A 21,636-nucleotide genomic window follows, 5' to 3' on the forward strand; every position below is an offset into this window, starting at 1 on the left:
TCACATTAAATAGCCTATTGGAAGGGGTTTTCAAAGATATTACAACATTTGGTGGATATTTTTACAAAGTGGGCCAAAAAACCTCTGTTACCCTACTCAGGCAAAATGAGTAGTGAAAATCATAAGCAAATCCTATGATGCATTAAAAATCACCATTTCAAAAGAATAATTTGAAAAATATACCTCTTTTATAATGTTTATAACTCTGAGATATACATCTCATCTATCACTATTACAGTTTTCATAAGATCTTATGAATTCCACAGTATATGAGAGAAGTTATGTTTGTCATGAAAATTTCGCACAATATTTCTAACAATATTGTGAAATTTCTTAAGGCCATCTAAAATTCCAATATCCGTGACATCAAAAGGCAGTCCTATGATTCGCTTACGATATTCTTGTGGATAAAAAGCATACGAAACTTTATGAAATTCTACATATTTTTAGCCTGATTATGAACAATTATGTTATAATATAATTATATTGTAAATGGTTTGCAGTAACTAGAAATTTATGCGAATAGAAAAAGTTCTGACAACACTTCCCCAAAGTTGCGACAAATTGTCAAAGGCCAGAAATATTTTTTTATAATCACAAACTTTCACGCAGATTTTACTGAGGTGATAAATTTCGAAAAAGTTGGCTTGCACAGTGTCCCCAATCAATAGTGGTTAGTATTAAAAAGTGCCCTGCCCTTGGCCGCATTTGGTAAAATACAGAACATCAGGAAAATGTTCTGATATCACCCGCATATTGTAAGACAAAGAAACCATTCCGAATCGATAGTGCTGCGTACTTTGAGCAATTGCCAGGAATTCCATTTTCGGTGGCGTAGTTCCACGGTCGAGGTTAACCAGTTGCCACCATCGAGCTTGTGTGAACTAATATGTCCAAAACTGTAAAACGACCGACATCCGGAATCCGTCCGAGCTGCTACATACCTTCAAGGCTAGAGGAGCGACGGACGAGGGCACGCATTCTACGCCAAGAGCGACGGAGGAAACCCGATAAACCAGACGATTTTGTAACCTACGAGGACAGCGATAGCGAGGAGGAAACGCCAGCGCAACAACACCAGATTTTAAGCACTTCGTTCAATTTCGTGGACTATGTGCGCAGTCGGGAATCGGATTTTAGGGAGGAAAGAAGCGTGGATCCGGCGTACGCCAGTCGACACATACTGACGCACGATATGTTCAAGGAAACTCCGATCTCGCTGGGCAATATCAATAAAGTGTTTTGCTCGCAGTGGCTCAGTAATCGCCAGGTGATTAGTTTAATATATCACAGGTTCATGATTTTCTATTAACTAACTATGATTGCTTCTATAGGTCGTTTTCGGTACTAAATGTAATAAGCTAATGGTGTATGACGTGAACACTAGGAAAGTGGACGCAATCCCAACGCTGCCCAACAATCGTGGGGCCAGTCCGGACACCCAGTGCGGTATTCATGCGTGTCAGATTAATCCGAGCCACAGCTTGCTGGCTACGGGTGCCCGACATTCGGCTGACATTGCCATTTATCGACTGCCGACATTGGATCCTCTCTGTATCGGAGAAAACGGACACCGGGATTGGGTATTCGATATGTGCTGGTTGGATGACCAATTTCTGGTATCCTGTTCGCGTGATACGAAAGTAGCGCTTTGGCGTATCAACGAAGAAACGATGGACTTTCCTACCGCTAAGGAAGGCGAAGAGCAAGAATCTGTGCCATCGTATGCACATGTTAGTCCCGTGTCGGTGAAAGAATGCCGTGGGGCTCAAAAGATTCGTGCCCTTTGCTTCAACAAGGAGTACCGAGAGATCGCGTTGCTCTCGCTGAATGGATACATGCATCTATTTAATGCCGAAACATTTTCCCAGAAGCTGTCCCGGAAATTGCCGAACTGTCAGGAAAATGTATGCATAGCTTGTCAGAACAATGGACTGTATGCGGTTGGATGTAGATCCTATACTCTACTGTTGGATCCCAGAACATTGCAGGTGGGTACTATTTTTGTTATTTCGCTAATCGAACTATCAAGTAAAAATTGTTATTTATTATGATTGAAGGCCGTGAAAAAGGTAGCCTCTCGCTACAGCGGTTGTGGAATTCGTTCAGCTAGTTTCCAGAGTAATATTTTAACTATTGGTACCGGGTTAGGAATGCTGATGTTTTATGATATTCGCGCGGGGAAATATCTTGAATCCCAAACCAGTGCATCTCGCACGGTCGTGTTAAAAGCCAGCCGAGGCTACGTTGTGAGTAAATTGAATGTTTAGTTTCCTGTGTGGCACGAGTCTAACGGGCGATTCGGGATTTTGCTTTTTTCCTCAACAGGCACAATTTCCCGAAGAGGAAATGGACAATTTTCAGCAGATAAAATACGTTCCGGCAATCTACACACACTGTTACGATAGCAGTGGCACCAGACTGTTCACGGCAGGAGGACCCCTACCAGCCACGCTCATAGGAAACTACGCGGGAATTTGGCAATAGTAGCGACACAGAATGTAACCTAGTAGCAAGTAAGACAGCAAAACCTAATAGGACAATGGTATATGCGTAATTTATTTTCTATACTCCATGCGCAGCACTCACATAGTGTCGCACGATTTGGCGGGCCATCGAGAAAACGATATCAGCACATATTTCATTTGCAGCCGATTTTTTTTGCTACAAACTTTTAATGTCGCTCAGAACTGATCGCATTGTTGGGTAGCAGATGGCAAAATGAATGGCATTTTCGACTATGAAGCAAACAGTTTATTTCATACAAAATTTAGCATATATTTTTTGCTTGATAAACTGTATGGGAAATGTAGCAGTAAAAACCCAACATCAAGAAAATAAAATCTGATGTTACATAACAAAAAAAACTGAGAAGATAATTTGTGAATTTTACCATCAACTAGTAAACGGTATGGTATGGTATGGAGCCTCTTGAGCCATAGAGCCACTTAACCTAATCAAACGGGAGACACGTGGTTATTTTGGCATAATCATCATCAAATGCTAACCATAAGTTCATGTTGTCATTTGGTATAATGGCTCGAAGTTTATTGCCATTTTACATAAAGCCAACGTGACATAATTGCTTTTGCCTTAAAAAGTTTTGATTTACCTCCCAAGGGAGCCTCTAAAAAGACGGCTCGAAAGACGAGGAGCAAAACAATAGGTTTATTTTTTATTGAGTCAAATAAATCAATCCCTGTAAACAAAAATAATACTAAACAATTAGGAATTGATTTCTTGCTCGACCCTTTTGAGAACGGAGCATCTGAAACTCTGATTATCCTTATTAAGTTCGATTTTTTCGGCTTGTTTGCCTTTATGATTAACGTGGCCGGTGATCAATAATTTTTTCTACTCCCTTCGTGCAAAGGTGCACTCATTGCTATCCAACGAATGGAGGAGTAGCAGTGGTTCGCTATGCATGCTCCCGTCCATGTTCTACATGAGATACTACATGGAATGAAAAGTCCCGGGCCTCTCACAGAAAAGACGTGAACAGTTTCGAACCGAGTAAGAACAAGCCTCTGGGTGGCACAATACCGAATTTCATGACAATCTATCCACTGGTTTTTGAAAAACAGATGATCATGTCCGACGAGTTCTAGTATCATCAAGCTATGGAAAAAGACGCACCAGCGCATTCATACAAAAAAGCAAAGGTGAAATTGAACGATTTGCGGTACGGATTTATCCTCAACCCTCCGTATTCTCCACATCTGATCCCCAGCGACTATTATCTATCTCGAAACCTGAAAAGGCTTCTCCAGGGAAAGAAATTTTCATCGAATGCTGAGATCATTGCAGAAACGGCAGCCACAGAAGTACTAGGATTATTTGGAGCTGGTGTACAGAAAGTACCGTTGTTCTTCGATGTAGATGTCTATTACAAGGCTTACCGTAGTGGCCAACGTTTCGGCAATATTGACATGTAGCCATCTGATTGTCGTAGGTAACAAGTGATTTACTCGGAACTTTAACATAAGAAGATATAACGCGCATGCTTGACAAATTTACACCATTCAGAATATGGGAGAAAAAGCTCTTCCACTATTCCTTCCGATAGAGAGAATCTCTCCGGTCTGAGACATATCGTATTTTCCTCCATATAAACTGATATGTTGTACTTGATATTTCTATGCTCTTTATTTTATGCTACTCGTTTATCGACTGACTTGGATGAGATGTGAAAGTGAACTGATCTGAAGCTCTGAAGATGATTGTCAAAAACAGCCCCGCCACTTCGTCTGTCGCTACTATGAAATTACCTAGTATTTGTCGATTGGACTAAATTCCAAGCAATTCGAAGGATTCATTAGCTTGAACACATTATCGATCTTCTTGCCAGCATACCACTTCAGAATCACCTTGGAATAGAACTTTTTCTGGTACTAAAACATCCAAACCATAGTGCAAAGTAAAGGCAGGATGCAAATCTCTCAAACTTTTCTGGAAGTCGGTAGTAAAAAAAATAGTGCAAAAAAAGCACATGGTTCCTCGCATCTTTGCTGCTATATTGCGATGCTTTAAAAAGTTGCTGCTTTTGAAATATGCTTTTGAACATTCATGTCGAATTGTTTTTCAGTTAGCCTAATTTGCCTATTCGGAGTACTACCCGCATCAATAATAGTTTCTATGTGACCGTACTGTATTAAATTATAACCTCTAAACAAAGTTTATTCTGGGATTACCAGAAAATAAGCTCCTCTGTACTCTCGATAAGGTATTGTTATGAATGTGACTTTGGTCGGAATATCTGTCCAGTTTAAGTCACATTATACAAAACAGCTGATATGGATGATGGCAATTGTGTTTTAATATAAAAAAATATCGATTTTTAGAATCCATCTAAAAATGACGAACAGCACTGGATCGATTAGAAAGCCCGTCTTATTGTATCCGAACAATCTATTGGGATGAAACCATCAAATAAATACAAATCTTGAAATGTGCATAATTTGCATGTGGTGGTCGTGACTTCGAACTATGTGCACCGAGCTGTGTGTCTAAGTGTAGGTAGGTTTTATGACTCGAAAAGCTGATATAAAGAAAGAAAACGTACACTAATGTCTTAAGTTTAGAAAATATGAATTGCGGAAACTTTTGCAAAGAAATAATAGAAACAAAGATTCGACAGTTTTGAAGCTTGCAGCGTGCCTCTTTTGTTCTGAGTACGTGTGATGTATCACGATCCTATTCACGCGCCTTTCGTCTTGACCGCCAGAATTGTACAAACATTGTAAACATAGGTAATTGAACGATGGTTTAACACATGGATAGAAGTAAGTAGATAGAATCGATCGACGTACAAAATAAGGGTGGTTAGCTCAGCACTTGCGATTCGAAATATTCCGATCGAATGTGCAATTTCCAATCAGCATTCCGTTCGAGTTGGGTATGACCTTGAATATCATTCGTTCGAGTTGTTCAATTTTCGAACATTACTCGATTGACTTGCGTACGTATTACTTCTGTTCGGTTTAGAATCGTTCTAATTTGTTTATACAAGTGTGACGGTATCGTTTATACTAAGAAATGAAAAATATGTATAAATAATATAGAACGTGTAACTAGTGTTGACAGCTTTGATGGTTAGTGTTCGAAATCTCCAGTTTTCCCGAACGAGAGTCGATCGAATCATACAATTGGAACGGAATAAATAATTCAAAACTCGAATTCGAACGAAAGTGTAGATTCGTTCGTACCATAAATCCGTCGGATTGCAGAATCGGGGTGAATAAATAATAAATACCAATGTGGTAGCGCGAAAATTAGTACAAAAATAATCTAGAATTTGGTTAAATTTACTGGATGATACGAACAAGTCACCAATTTGCTAATCTTATTTACCCATAACCAGAGATTTCCATATCTCCTCTGTGTGACGAAGAACAAGCAAAATTTCTCCCCTCGCACTGACAATTTCAACGAGAGCTCGTCTTTTTTACACTGTTGTATAAAGTTTGCCCGCATCAGCTTTTTTCAACACAATCATACACTCAAAACCTGTCTAATGGACACTGAGAAGAAGTGCGCTTTCCCTTTTTGTGTGGAGTACACCAAATGTATCCGTAGTGTAGGAATGCAACTTACGCACGGATGTATCACTCAAGTGAAATGCCATCACTGCCCATAACCCGAGTAAAGTCGTACATCAAAATGAGACCAAATTGAAATCATATTATGATATCAACATCAAATTGAATTCTTAAATGGATTTCACTTAATAAATTTATTAACTGATAACAAATTATGTTTTCATTTTGCTCTACTTATTTATGATGTTTTAAAACTAGATCAAGTTAACTGGTTCAAAAGTATCTCAATTTATTAGCTGAGTTTGTGCACTTTTGATGGATTTTAAGTAGAATACACTCAGGATAAACTCTGAGTCTAGGTAAACTATTGAGATATTTTCTAACCAGATGTGGGTACAAGATGATGAGAAGAAAGTTTTTCTTATTTCCCTGCGAACTTCACCAAATTTTAGATAATTTTTCTACTAACTTTCTAAGTACTACAGAAGTTTCTAGGTGCATTTATTTTACCGTGTATGTCACACATGAAAGCCAAAAGCTCGAATTAAAGACACATATTTTAGTAGTCAAGTTCGTTTTCGGAATCTTTTTTCGCCGAGATCAAAACTAAGTTTCAAGTGTGAACAACATATATGAAGGGCTGTGTAAATGGTTTGTTGTTTTATCAACCAACATACTTAACAAAAAACTCATTTAAAATTTAGATGCTTAACCCAGTGCGGGTAAAACCGCCATCCACTGGGGGTAAGACCGACATCCTTCAAAGTTAGACCAACATTAACCCAAACAATTTCAAAGATTTTGTAGGATTCATATTCAGGCCTAAGTTAATGATATTATTTATATCTATTTCCTGAAGCTGGCATATTTCGAATGTTTTAGTTCACAAATAAAAAAAAGTACGGGTGTGTAATGTCAAAGATATAACTGGATGTCGTGAATACGAATAAAACTAACATTCTTTCTTTATACTTCCGAATATCAATTAGTTGATTGATTGTAAGAATTGTGCAAGCTTTTCAGCTCCCCCTTTTCACTACTAGAATTTAAAACGATACACCTAAACTAAAGTACAGATTAGTTATATTGAACATTTTGACATATACTACGAAACTTTATGATATAAAATGGTGGTTATGAAAAGAACCTTTTACAAAGGCATTCGTGATGGAGAGTGACGAGTTGAGTTCGAATCTATTCTGAGTCGGTGCTATGCATTTTATGAAGAAAATCAGCAGAAAGTTCTACATCAAACTACAACTGGTTGGCAAATAGGCCGTATACAGTATAGGTTTAATTTCTGGCATTCAAAAGGGCCAAATTATGTAATTATCTAAGATATTAAACACTGTTTGGATATACACGCTATTAAACTGTTGCGAATTTTGCCCTACGAAAATTGCACAAAGTTAATCAAATTATCCTATATATGCACTACATTGATGGTTTTAATTTCCGATTTGCAAAAAGCAATCTTTGTAGTTCTTTAGATAACATTTGAAGTTATTAGAAGTGCTGATTATGCATAATGTTCCTCATTTTTCGTTGCATTTTGCTCCAATGCAAACGACCAGTAGCAGGATGATGCAACGATCTTCTTTGAAGGGAAACTGACTCTGCGACCTGACTGGTTTATTTTTTCAATTTTACTCAAAATTTGCAAACTTAGAGTTAGTCCAATGTTTTTCGAAGTGTTGAAAATTCAAAAGCTAGGAATAATAATCTGTGTTAGCAACAACTGAATTGGAAAAAGGTTATTCAGTGAAACACTTAGGGTTGCGGCCGCGCCCCCATTTCCCCTATTCATTTTTTATTAGGGGGTCAAGTGAAGCGTTCGAAGAATTCTACAGAAATTTACAAACTTATGAGAAAGACAATACAAACGATTTTGAGCTAGTCAAAGTCGGAATCATAAAATGTGCTCTAGATTGTACCACTGTAGCAGAAAATGTAGCAAATACTGCTCCTCAGAATGGGAATAAATATGCTCAAGTGTGTTACCTATGAGGAATAAATTTATGTTTGGTGCTTGAGCGATTCTGACGAGAGATGATAACAAAATTTGCATGTGCCCAACTAAGCAAAAGTTTGGACAGAAGGAATTGATTTGGCTTCAACAGTATACGAGCTTCAAGAGAAGTATTTTAAGCAGACTGTTTTTAAAATTATATTCCACACTTAAAAGCTCTCTCAACGCAAACAGCGACAAAGTTCATGCGGAACTTGGTCTGTACTTGCAAGTTGCCAAAAAATCCACGTATACTCTTAAGCAGCGAGAGAGTTCACGCAGTGAAAGTGCTCTGTACTTTCAAGTTCTCCAAGTTCTCGCGTGTACTTTCAAGCTGCAAGGAAGTGAATGTTTCCAGTAATTGTGAAACTTCCGATTGCTTGCGTTTAGTCGATGAGCGTTTTGGCGAGAGAAATTGGACCAACGAACATATTGAGAGAATTTTATGTTTGACACATCAGGGCATTCATGGTGATTTGTATAGCTGGCTTGGCAACTGTCCAGTGATTGAAGCGTTCCAATTGTTGTCGTGTAATGTTGCTAATTCTATATGGAATATTCATTACGACCTAAGTGACAAAAGTAAACAAACTTGTTTTTTGCCTTTCTCATATAGAAAGGTTATGCAATCACTGTGAAAACCGACTTTTGAACCGAGGCCCGGAGGCCCGAGTGTCATATACCATTCGACTCAGTTCGTCGAGTACGCTTTTGCCTGTGTGTGTATGTGCGTATGTGTGTATGTGACGTTTTTTTGCACTCACTTTTCTCGGAGATGGCTGAACCGATTTTCACAAGGTTAGATTCAAATGAAAGGTCTTGTGGTTCCATACAAAATTCCTGAATATCATTTGGATCCGAGTTCCGGTTCCGGAATTGTAGGGTAAAGTGTGTTAAAATTTTTATACCATCACTGAAAAGGGCGAAAACTCGTAAAAAGTTTTCTAAATCGACCTGAAAACTTCTCCAGTTGAAAGTTTTTATCAGTAGACGGTCAAACAAACCGATTTCGGTTATTCTTTTTAGAATCGAAGAAAATTATTTTGAAGAATACCACAGTATTATATAAATTTCATTGCTGGATCTCGGCAAAAAAAATGCCGAGATTGGCACAGCCGAGTGCTCGGTAATCGTCTCGGCATAATGTATAATGAATCTCGGCAATCGTAAATTTATTAACTGTCAATTATTGCCAAACTTGTCAGCAGAAATTTTACTGTTAGTTCGGCTGAAGCGATCAGGATTGAATCATGAATTGCCGAGTCATCTAACTGGAAATAAGTAGATAATTATAATTATATTTGCGAAGCAGATAGTTTTCTTATTTCATTTATCCTGTCACGAAATATAAAAAATCTGTTTTTCTTTTTCCAATGTTTTCCAGCTCTACGTGCAATGGCGACGTGGTGCTTTGCAAAATTGAAAACAGACATTAGATGACAAGTGTCTCACCGAGTTTCAGTAAAAGCTATCTCACTGTTCGAAATCTCGCAAACGGATTTGCTGATTTCGGTATATTTATTGTTTATTGACAAGTTCAGCATAATATTATGCCAAACTTCGGCAAAAGTACGCGTTTTACTGAGATATCAGCATATTATTTTAACGAATTTCGGAAAAGAGCATGTGGATTGCTGAACTATTAGAAAAATGTCGCGTTGCCTATCTACTTCGGCATTTCAAAATGCCGAGCTCGAGAATCAGTTTTAAGTGTGTATGATAAAATTATTGATATGAGAAAGGCATCATTACACCACTAGGTAGATTAAAACAGGTTTTTAATTGCATTCTGTTAGGTTGTACGCAACGCTGGTTTATGTCATATGAGCTGATCTATTCTAGATCAACGAGTGAAATATGTCAAGCGCAACGCTGAGATTTAGTTATAGCACTGAATTATACAGTTTCATTTAAAAGCACACTAGTTCACTATCTTCCACAAATTCTTCAAGAAGTACGTAACAAAAATTCATATCGTTTTCAAAATCATTCATTTTGTTTGTTTGTTTCTGATTTGAAACATCACAGTGAGTCGACACAGTATAAATACATTCACAGAAAAATATAGAACAGGTTTTTTAATCCTCGTGTTGAGATCATTAAGTTCGTGTTTTATTTTTGACAGTTTTAAATTATACGACAGCCTGTCATTTTAAAACAGATGTCCATCACAGCGTTGTAAATAGCCTTAGGATTGTTCTGAAACATGCACTACCCGAACACCGTTTCTCAATTCACTATAGATTCACTAAAAAATCTGTCAACACATTTGAAGTATGTCGAAATCAATGAAAAATAATGATCAATGCTTCTTTCGGCAAATGCCCAATTTTTTGTCCAATGTATCAAAATGTAAACAAAAGTATGTGCGGACTTATGACAAAATAGTTTTTCGCTAAAGAGCAGATCTAGTGTAATAAAGTGTGTGTTGAAAGTGAGACTAGCTGTAGAGTATTATTTTGAAAAAAAAACTTTTTTCCGATCGCTGAAACCGTTATGTATTCTTCGTGTGTACAGCCAATCAGAGCAGTAAAAAAGGAAAATAGCGAAGGAACACGGGACCAGCGACTTTACGGCACGAAATATTGCGGGGCGAATTTCAATGTGTATCTGATCAAGCATCCTGGATTGGTGGCTTTCGATGTTCAAAAAAATGCACCCGATGTTCATTCCAGATAGTGGCAAGGTAAACACGGAGGTCTTCATCGGGATTTCAAATAAGTTGAGTATGTTTTTGGAAGGACCAAATAAACAGTGCGGTACGAAGCCGTATGCTGTATCTCGACAAGATGAGGCTCTCTGCCACACCTCGAGCCGCACTGAGAAGTGGTTGCAGGAACATCTGCCGTTCTGGAAGAAGGAACCAACCTCGATTTTAATTTACTGGGTTCGCCATCCAAACTCGATTTTAATTTACTGGATTACTCAGTATGGTGCGTCATGAACGCCAAGGTCTGTTGTAAACGCTACCGAAGTAAAACAAGTCTCTGAAAAACAATGACCCGTATCTGGGGGTATAAATCACAATAAAAGCGATCAAAACACTCAAATGGGAACGTTTGGCAAACACGTCATACTTCCCAGAGTTGGCCCCTTCTGACTATAATTTGTTTTCGTCGATGTGTAACGCATTTGCTGAACAGTTAAGTTAAAATTTGGAAAAATGGCTTCACGACTGGATCGCTTTATAATATTCATGAGTTGGTGTCGAAAACAATAATTTCTTTTTTTTTCAAATAGCTCATTAATATGTATAGTAAGAATGGTAACTAAGTTCATTTCTACAAAGGATTTACGAAAGTTATGTAATTTTCGTCTTTATACTTCTCTGTATTGAAGTATTGATTCAACATTACTTACCATCGGAGAAACAGCTAGAATCGCATCGAATAGGGAGAATGGAAGGCCAATTATTTGCTGTTTGCAATACTCAGACAAAGTGCTTCTCTTCTTCGGCTTTATCGTTATAGAAATTAAGATACCGATGTTTTTGCCTTTCTCTATAGAAATATTTTCTGGAGAAACCGACTTTTGATCGAAGCTCCGGAAACCCCTGGAGCTATATACCATTCGATTCAGCCCGACGAGATCGGATAATGTCTGTGTGTATGTGTGTGCATCTTTTCAAAGATATTTCTCCGCACAATTTTCTTGGAGATGTGGCCGAGCCGATTTTAACAAACTTAGGCTCGTTTGAAAACTACTTTTGAGTTGTGAATCGAGTTCGAAGATCAATTGGTCAACCTTCGGTTCCGGAGATATAATGGCATAAGTGACGTAACCGACAAAAGATTTATTTTATATCCACACTTTTTTCAGAAAGCAGCCAATGATCAAGTTCAAATGTATAGTACATACTGATACTTTAGGTTTCGAAGATGTTTTTGAATATGCGACGTAAGCAACGCTTTTCTGAACTAATCGAAAAAATTTGAATCATTTTGTGTTAAGATCAACCCAAGTTTGTTTCAGAAATTATCCTAACAATAGAAATGCATTATCACTTAACTAGATGGATTAGGAAGAGGTTTTTTATTATTTAAATTAAGATTGGCACATAAAATTAGTCAGTAGAGGAAGATTTTGGCATTAAAATCGATTTGAAAACATCATCGCTCGTGCGTTTCGATAATGCCGTAGGTAAGGTTTTTTTGTGCATTTTTAATGTCATCGTGATCGGTCGTGTCCTATTACCTATTCTATGAAAAACAAATTAAATAAAGAAAGCAACATCAATTCGTTTACTTTATTTCTTCTATCGGTTTTCACTTTTCGAAGTGTTCGAGATGTTACAGGCTAAAATAGCGTTGAAGTTCTTGCACTTGTGTGCACTCGTTTCGTTGTAAATTTCTCGCATATATGGTTTGCATTTATGTACCTATCTCAAACTTTTCCAATTCCTTTTTTTGGTTCTCTCTTGTTGATTTCTGGGGGCATGACAGCTTTAAATTATCAAAAAAATAAACAATCCCGATATAGCTTTCATCTCATTTTCGCAGAAAGTATTTTATCCTATTCTTTTGATTGTAATTATGTTTTTAACTGTATAGATTGACATGAATTTTTATGAAACAAATGTTTTGATTATTTTTGATTACTTTGAATTTTTTGACTGATTTGAAACAATAGCGTTTTTTTTTAAATTGTTCGTATACAGCAAATGATATAAAAAGGAATTACAATCCAAAAAAAAACATTGCTGACACTATTGTGGTACATGTTCGAGAAACTTAATCGTTGTCGTCCCCTCTCTTTATTCAAAGACTTATGTAAACGATACGATTATTTGATTTTGACATTGATAGTTTGAAGTTTCGATTGTGCCGAATGACGGGATCTAGTAGTCCGATATTTTTTTTGGGTAACGAGGAATCAACAGCGAATAGTGATAGTGATCTCTGACAAGCATGGATAAGATTTGTTGCTCTATTGTTGAACAATATTTTGTCTAAACAGTGAAAAGCAATATTGTTGCTTCAACACAGGTTATAATATGATGCTAAATAATCTGGTAACAAGTATCTAGAAATATATATATATGTGTGTATATCGAAACGCGCCATGAAAAGTTTTTGTTATTACTTCCGATAAGTAGTAATCGAAAATGTTATTACGTTAAGCAGTTTTTAACTGTTCTTAGTTATGTCAAGTTGGGATGATTCCAACCTGGAAATATGAGTAATAAATTGTTGTGTGAGCGCTAGTATTTACACATACGGATAGATGACTCCTTTCAAGTTGTGAACACATGTCTGTCCTGGTTTTTTACATTTATTTTCTTCCTGAACTTTGTGTGTTGACGTTGGAATTAAATGTCTTGTGATCGCAGTCTTACGGTACTAACAAAAAACAATTCATTTTATCCTGAAAGATCGCGAAATCTTCAATTGTCTAATGTTTAACGTCTATCCTAGCCGTCACGCCCGGCAGTCCAGCTTCAAACGTAACTGTACTGGTTATCTACGGCCCGTTGGCCATCTTCTGCGTTCACCGAGGACGGTTGTACCTGCTGCCCTGCACTGGACATCGTCCCTTGACCGCCAGCAGCATTTGGCCCGGGTTGCCCGGTGGACATCTCGTGCGCTAGGACCGTTTGCTGCGAAAGTTCCAGATCGCATGTTTTGATCCGTACGCTTCCATTCATAGTGATCACTTGCAAGGGCTGCACGGGTGACGACGACGGCGGTGGTGGCGGCGGAAGGAAAAATTGAAAATTTTTGGGGGATTTCTCAAATATAGGGAAGGTAAAAATTTAGAGTCCGAAATAATCTACGAGGGGTTTAATTTTGTAAAAAGCATTATTTAAGCAGATTGGGAACGCACTAGAATGTAGGTGAACGTTTGAATTGACTTTACTTACCTATGAGAAAACACATCAAACAGCGATAGTTGAAATTAGGGTAATAAACTGGGTAGACTTGTGAAACCAAAGTGAACAAACGTTGTGTGCTAGAATTTCATAACATATGATTTTAAACTACTGGGCACAAATATTTTTTCCATAATTGTGACGTGTATAATGAAGTGCATAGTTCCCTAACTTTAAAGAAACGTGCGTCTTGCGGCCGTTCGACTCTAGGCGTAGTAAAATCAGTAGACACAATGTAGTGGATATACATTTTAAAACAAATACTGTCGGAATTTGCATTGTTGTGCATTTATCATGTGCAACCTCTAAGTAAATAGCATAGAACACAGTAACAATAAACAATTGATAAAAACAATGATGTAATTTTTACAATCATTTCTGGGAAATGTAGCTCTTTGTTGACTTTTTTGTTAAATAGTGTGACCTCGCTTGAGATGATGGTGCCAAAATAGATTTTTCTATAGTCTAATGAACTTTATTTTAGTTTCAATATTGCTTCTTGTTTTAGAAATATTCGAAAATTCTTCAAAGCAAGCATCGGATTCGAAAAAAAATCAACAATTTCTTTTGTGTATAACTTTTTATTGTTTTGATGACAATCACGAAATAGTTGGGAATCGACCCGTGTTCCTTGAGATTCGGGACGTCCAGCAGACAATGAAGCGGGTCAGACTTCATGACTTCTAGGCAAGGAAGAAGCCTAATCAAACCGAAAAGCAGAATATTTTTGTTAAAACCATGCGCCAGGAAGCTGTATCGTGAGAGGCTAAGCACTAAGCCGCCCGTCTTTGGCCTGGACAAATCCCGCCATGATGTTCCGGAGAAGTTCAAGAAGAAAGACGATGATTTTACCAACTAGTATTTGGTTTGGCAGACGAAGCTGGTGTGTGGCAAATTCAGCAAGCCGTATATAACGACTACTATCATCAACGGTCAAATTTATTGAGATTGTAGATGGATGTAGCATCGTGCCATTGGATTATGTCTTGTGCCGAAGGAGACATATCCGCCAAACTGACCAGAATTTCGGCCAATAGAAAAAATTGTCTATTAAGGAAAGCAAGCTCCGGAAAACGGAAGATCTTCAAAATAGACAAAGATTTGAGAAAAATTGCGTATGAAAGTGTGTAAGGAGGATGGCACAAGTGTTGCATGGGATTTGATGGGTACCCGATCAACAGAGCATAACAGGATACTCTCAAAATTATACCTGATCTTTGTATTTATAACTCATTTATAACTCATATATAAAAATACACAGATCATTCTTTGTAATCGTATCACGTAAGAACGGATGGACGAATTTACATGATTCTTTTTTTGTTTGATCAGTTTTTACCACCACCGGGTTCGTACATCAAAAAAATTAGAAAAACTTGCCGGAAAAGTGGGAAAAATCCATAAAGTTGTTTTGTATGGATAATGGAATTTTCCACTGAAAAAGTCGCCAATGATTGCTAGATCATCGATAGGTGTTTGGCGCATAACGAGTTGCATAAGTGTTTGACAGTCGAAGAAAAGAATACTAGATCGTTATAAAATCTTTTGGTGCGCAACGCGTTGTTTTCTGTGGAGATTTCAATGCGTACTTGATCTATGTGATTCGTCATTTCGAACCACGTGCTTAAAGGTGTATCAAAATAATTATATAAATGACATAATTGCGTAATTCTAACCAAATAAATGTTGTATTAAAATTATTGTCGGCAGGAGAAAAAAATCTAATATCGTATACAACAAATCTAATCTAAATCTAATATCGTAGTCAACAAATCAGCAAATTGTGGAACAAATTGACGGATGGATTCTACTGTGCAAGTTTCAACGTAAAAGTAAAGAATTCATCTTTCACATGAATTAATTTTTAATGCGCGTATTATGAGTGCTAATTAGATACTACTGTCAAATACGATTCCTGTAATGGAATGAGATTTTTTCATGTTTGTGAAGAACATCAAAATTTGGCAGATCAGGAGGAAACTAAAATCAATGCGGGACTTCAGTTTCATTGCCATGAGTGCAGATGCAGAGTCTCATATCGTAAACATTGTGTTAATTTTTCCAATAAGAAACTCGGGCTTATCGTTTCAATAACGGGAGTAGCAGGTAGTGAATATTAGTAACAATTTATATTACCCACAAGCTACCAGGTCAATTCGGTCACATGCAATGTGTAAAAAAAGTTGGATGTTTTAGCGCAAACATTCAAAAGAAGACAGTCAGAACTGTTTTTGAGTTTAACTTAAGATTCGTTCTATGACTTAAACTTTTTTCCATTGCTACGAATCTATCGAGAAGAATCTCGCTGGTATTCGGCAAAATGATGTTGTTGCTTGACTAATTGATGCGAATGCCTTACACACTTCGAAAAAACCTTGAGATTTTACATCTGTACATAAATGGAGCGTCACATTTCACGTAAATATACGTAAACATGTACATGAAATTCAATGAAATAAAAGAAAAATACTGACAGTGAGAGCGGCGACTTGACCCGAGAATCATTGGATCGCAAAGTGCGTCCATTAATCGACTGAGCCATGGAAGCACGCATCAGCTTTTCTTACACATAAATTCAAGCAGTTGCACTTGCTAGCCGAATAGAAATAACATTCAGAACCAATAAAATTCAGTTTCATCCTGCTTCAAGTCATTACAAATGGATGTTTCCGTCAATTGAAAAACTAAGTCTTGATGAATTGCATCATATGTGGGATTAGATCACCTGTAAAATTCTAAATTTGTGTGTGAGAGTATATTTAAATGAATTCATTGTTCATTATCAAGTTAAAGAACAGTATATTGAATGCCACTGTCATTCGAATTTTTTAACGTCCAGCAATTTATCATTCTATTGCTATATTTCTAATAAAACATTGATCTGACACGCTGCGTAACATCGATTCACTACGAATTTGTTATGGTATTAGACTAGCGGTGAGAGAGAAGAGAAGTTAAAAAAGAATTTTTCTCCTGGTGATCTAGAACGATTTAACATTCGAGTTGAAAAGTCCTACTGCGTATGCAAATGCAATGACGACCCACGAGGTCATGAGGGCAGCCATTGAAAATTTGCGAAATCAATTTGAATAAGAGAAACCGTTACTCCGATCCTGTAAACTTAGAAACGGCTTCGTATTCAACAGAAGAGAAGATAAATATTTGAAAAGTTCACAGAGAATTCAAGAAAACTACGTCGTCGAGACGAAGTTCGACGGATCAGCTAGTAATAAATATGATTCCAAATCAGAAGTTAAAATTCAGATTATATTAAGATTGTAGTGTAAGTGTTATAATATATAACTAGGGCCGTTATATATCAGGTAAAAATACACTAAAACAAAAAAAAACTATATATTACTTAAGTTAAGCATAATGATGAATATCCCTAAAAAGAGTTTTTACTATGTATTAGATTATCTACACGAGTAATATTATAAAGAGCACTAACACAGTAACAAACACATTATCCTGTTTCACTTAATTAAACTTCATGAAAGCAATAATTTGGCATTGAATTTTAAAATGAAATTCAGAATTTAATATCGTTCCTAAGTAATTCCGCTTTTTCTCTTTCAAATGAAGATGCAATTAAGGTTATGCAATAACTTTAAAATTCGACTAATAAAAATTGGTCTGAAAAGGAAATATTAATATTAATACTGTGGGCAAAAAGTAGTAGAACTTTTGAATTATACTCGGAAACCTTATTCGTCGAAATATTTTTTTTGGCATACCGGGCCGGGTGTCAATTAAAAGTTTCAAAAATAGCCGCGTAACTCTTTTCTGTCATAATTTTAAACGATAATAATTCAGACATTTGTTGATGGATTGATAGAATTCAACAACCAATCGATTCGGACATATTTAACTTAAACATGTATGGCAACGTCGTTTCAGTATTTCAGTAGCAGACTATTGAAAAATTGGTTAGAATCGGCCTATGTTTTCATTAAAATTTTGGAATTATTTCGAGGCCTGTATGCTTAACAACAAACGAGCTCAGAGAGAGAGAGAAGAGTGTGTATGTGTTAGCTCTCTCTCCTCTTCCTGCCAGTATTTTCAGTTTTGTTTATGCTTGCTCAGTTTTGCTCAAAATGCCGTCGAAACAAGAAGTATTTCGCTAGCGCATTGTACAGTTCTACAAACTGCACAAAAATCTCGGCAACAAGTATACGGTACAACATTTTAAAAGCGAAAATGTTGCGGCTTCGACTCTTTACCATATCCTAAGATCCCCAATAACTGCTCGCAAGAAAGTTAGTGGAAGACCAGCCAAAATTATGGACGCAAAAGGATTTCGTTCTATTTCTCGTGCCTTCAACAACAAGGATTCACTGAGGCAACGGGATGCCTCAAGAAAGTTCAACTGTTCTCACTAGTACATCTGCAAAACATTGAAAAGAGTCGGAATAAAGTGCCGAAAGGAGACACGAGCCCCGGAATATACTGACGCACAGATTTCAACGCTGAAGTCCCAATGTCGCTGGTTGATAAAAAATTCCGGAAAAAGTTTTGTTTTGGGCGACGAAAGTTATTTCCCTCTTTCGTAGACGTAGGTTCCCGGAAACGATCGATACTATTCAATAGATAGTTCTATTGCACCTACGAACTTAAAATATAAGTTTAAACAGAAGTTCGAACAGAAGGTGATACTGTATATTGCCATTTCCGAGAAAGGTATTTCTAAGTCATGGTTCAAGCCCTCTGGTTTGCAATCAATCAAGATGTGTACCAGAACGAATGTTTGAAGAAAGTTTTGATCCCGTTTCTTCAAAAACATCATGCTGATGGACAATACGTGTTTTGGCCGGATAAAACGTCCTCGCATTACGCCAAAAAACACAATCGTTCCTGAATACCCATTCGATTCCATTTGTCCCCAAAAACCACAACACGACAAATCTGTCTCAGTGTCGCTCAATCGAAGATTTCTTCAGGGTTTTGAGCACCTTGGTGTACAAAAATAACTGGAGAGCCACGAATTGCAAACAGTTGATTGGTAGAATCAAGAGATGCATTCGCAAAGTTGACATGAAGGCCGTACAACGCTCCTGTTCCGACATCAAGCGGAAGCTTCGCCGAACATCCGAGCTTAAAACTATTTCGATTTTTAGGTATTTACAATTGCTAGTTGAAAATAGCGACTTCGGTTTTACCGGACTCCGGAAGTAATGGAAATGAACATAGAAAAGCTTAAATAAAATTCATATCGATTTTTCCCTTGCTGTATTTTTATATTATTTTGTTCTGATGATTTCTACGTAGTTATACCAAACGATCCGAAAAATTACAGAACCATTGATGAAGGCAGACTCTTGCAAAAACGTTTCACAGATCAAACTATCTGATATAATTCGTTCTCCAACGGCATACCCTTTGACGCAAGTAACATCTGATGTCTGTTTGTCACATAAAAGTGCGTTTACAAAGTCAATCCATGGATCGAAATAATTGCTGGTTTAGAAGATATATAAGCTGTCCGGTTTAGCCCCGTGTCCGGACTAACCTCGGTCTCCACTAAAAATATGATTATTCACGTGTTCTCATCAAACGTTTGATTGGAAATCATACTTGAAAATCTCGGATAAATTTTGAAATTATTAGTTCACATACAGATTTGATATAGGTGATAAAACTTGAGCAAATAGATGAACAAATTCAAATCTTCAAGCAAAATCTGAATATCGTCACCATTGCACAGTGGTCCAGGAAGCAAAATTAGCAGGAAAAAAATTGTTCACGCTTTTATTATTGGCGTTAGAAATTTTAAATCTTCGGCACATTAGTTGCACTTAATAAACTGCATTTTTCGACCATAGTCCTAAAACAAACCATGAATTAAAAATTTATTTCCAAATCTGGATGAGATAGAACAATGCATCCTTCTACAATAATTTAGAAAAATTAATTTTTAGCAACTTTGTCGAAGATATTGGATGTGTATCTATAACCGTTTTTAGATTAGAACGGTTTACATTTCCTAAGTTAGGGTGCATCTTAAAAAAACAGTATTTTTTCGATAACTTTTTCATTCGAATTGTCTCAATAAAGTAATGTTCTAAGAAATTCAGGAGCCTAAAAAGGCGCAACTTCCAGTGAAAGAAGAGTTTTTTATACTGCCTGGTTCAATAGTTATGAAATATTTTAACAATAAAATAAGCCTTGTTTAAATAACGGTATATAAAAATGGGGCAATCCGAAAAAAACCTTTTGATTGCATTTGATAGCTTGTACTTTTTTATAAAATATGAGAAAAAAATGAAAAACTGTTATTTTTCTATCTCATTTAAATCAAAATTTCGTGCAAGTATTTTTTTACGTTATCATATAACATTTACCTTAGTTATATACTAAGGAATGTTAGAAAAAGGAATTGAGAGTGTATTTTCATAACAAATATTTACAATCTATTCTTTGGACATTTGTTGTACGTATAGTAAGATATATACCTACATCGGACTGAAAGTTGAAGCTAGGCGTATCGGACTGGCCATAAATGCGTCCAAAACAAAATACATGAGAGGAAGACGCTCTAGACGGTGACGATATCGAGGTGGTTGAAGAGTTCGTGTATTTGGGCTCACTGGTGATCGCCGATAATGACACCAGCAGAGAAATTCAGAGACGTATTTTGGCAGGGAATCGTGCGTACTTTGGACTCAGAAAAACCCTCCGATCGAGAAAAGTACGCTCATTAGACCGAGAAAAGTAACGCTCATTAGACCGGTTGTTCTCTATGGCCGCGAGACCTGGACTATGCTGGCAGAGGACCAACGCGCCCTCAGTGTTTTCGAAAGAAAGGTACTGAGCAGAGATGGCATTTCACCAGAGTGATACACGCTAGAGTCAGATTTTTGCCACACCGAGGATGCAAAAAACGAAGCACCGCACAAAGAGGAAAGCGCACTTTTTCTCAGTGTCGAATAGACAGCATTTGAGTGTGTGCTTGTGGTTAAAGCAGCTGGCGCGAGTGAAACACATTCTCTTCGCATGAATCGCTCACACGCGCTCTCGTCTAAATACACCCAAGTGACCACTGGCGCGTGATGGTGAGCGAACACTTCTGTGAATAGAGAGTAGATCTGGCCTTGCTATGAAAAATTTGCAAGGAAAACCGAAAATTTTACGATAAATTGTTTTATTTTGCTGATTTTGCGTATCCACGCTTCATCTACGAAAACCATACAGCAGAGTGCTCACCGGCGTGTACACCTCTGTGAAAGTATCTGCATCCACCTCAGAGAATTTATTAGCTAATGCTCTAGCACTTTGGTGCGATTCAGTGGAAGAGGTAAAAGGAAATAAACAAACGCACGCATGATGCGTGCACACTTTACACAACAGTGGTGTATAAATGTGAAAGAGAAGAGCTCTCGTTGAAGTTGTCAGTGCGAGGGGAGAAATTTTGCTTGCTCTTCGTCACACAGAGGAGATAGACATCTACTACTGAGGACCATCTATGGCGGAGTGTAGATGGAAGACGGAACGTGGAGACGGCGTATGAATCACGAATTGCAACAGCTGCTAGGAGAACTACCCATCGTACGGACAGCTAAAATCGGACGCTACGATGGGCTGATCATGTCATAAGGATGTCGGACGACAGCTCAGTGAAAATGGTTCTTGAATCTAATCCGACTGATACAAGAAGAAGAGGATAGCAGCGAGCAAGGTAGATCGATCAAGTGGAGGATGATCTCAGAAGCATCCGTACCTTG

The 21,636-nt window shown here is 37.3% G+C and overlaps 2 protein-coding genes across 12 annotated transcripts in view; one reads left to right on the forward strand and one right to left on the reverse strand.

Annotated features, from left to right (window-relative positions):
• The first annotated feature begins 564 nt into the window (after positions 1-564).
• LOC131432270 (DDB1- and CUL4-associated factor 12 homolog) lies at positions 565-5,151 on the forward strand. Its single transcript, XM_058598442.1, has 4 exons — positions 565-1,270; positions 1,335-1,991; positions 2,061-2,249; positions 2,329-5,151. Exons 1-4 carry the CDS (start codon positions 890-892, stop codon positions 2,485-2,487), a joined length of 1,386 nt encoding a protein of 461 aa, XP_058454425.1. The 5' UTR covers positions 565-889; the 3' UTR covers positions 2,488-5,151.
• A 7,113-nt stretch (positions 5,152-12,264) lies between these two features.
• LOC131432269 (SH2B adapter protein 2) overlaps positions 12,265-21,636 on the reverse strand; it is a 64,141-nt gene continuing 54,769 nt past the window's right edge. For 10 of the 11 annotated variants that reach the window (XM_058598440.1, XM_058598430.1, XM_058598435.1 and 7 more), the window contains one exon: positions 12,265-13,708. In XM_058598440.1, the coding sequence (XP_058454423.1) occupies positions 13,484-13,708 (225 nt within the window). In that variant the 3' untranslated portion in view covers positions 12,265-13,483. The other variant, XM_058598441.1, reaches the window with a different exon arrangement.

Source organism: Malaya genurostris, chromosome 2 (assembly GCF_030247185.1).
Source record: "Malaya genurostris strain Urasoe2022 chromosome 2, Malgen_1.1, whole genome shotgun sequence".
NCBI lineage: Eukaryota > Metazoa > Arthropoda > Insecta > Diptera > Culicidae > Malaya > Malaya genurostris.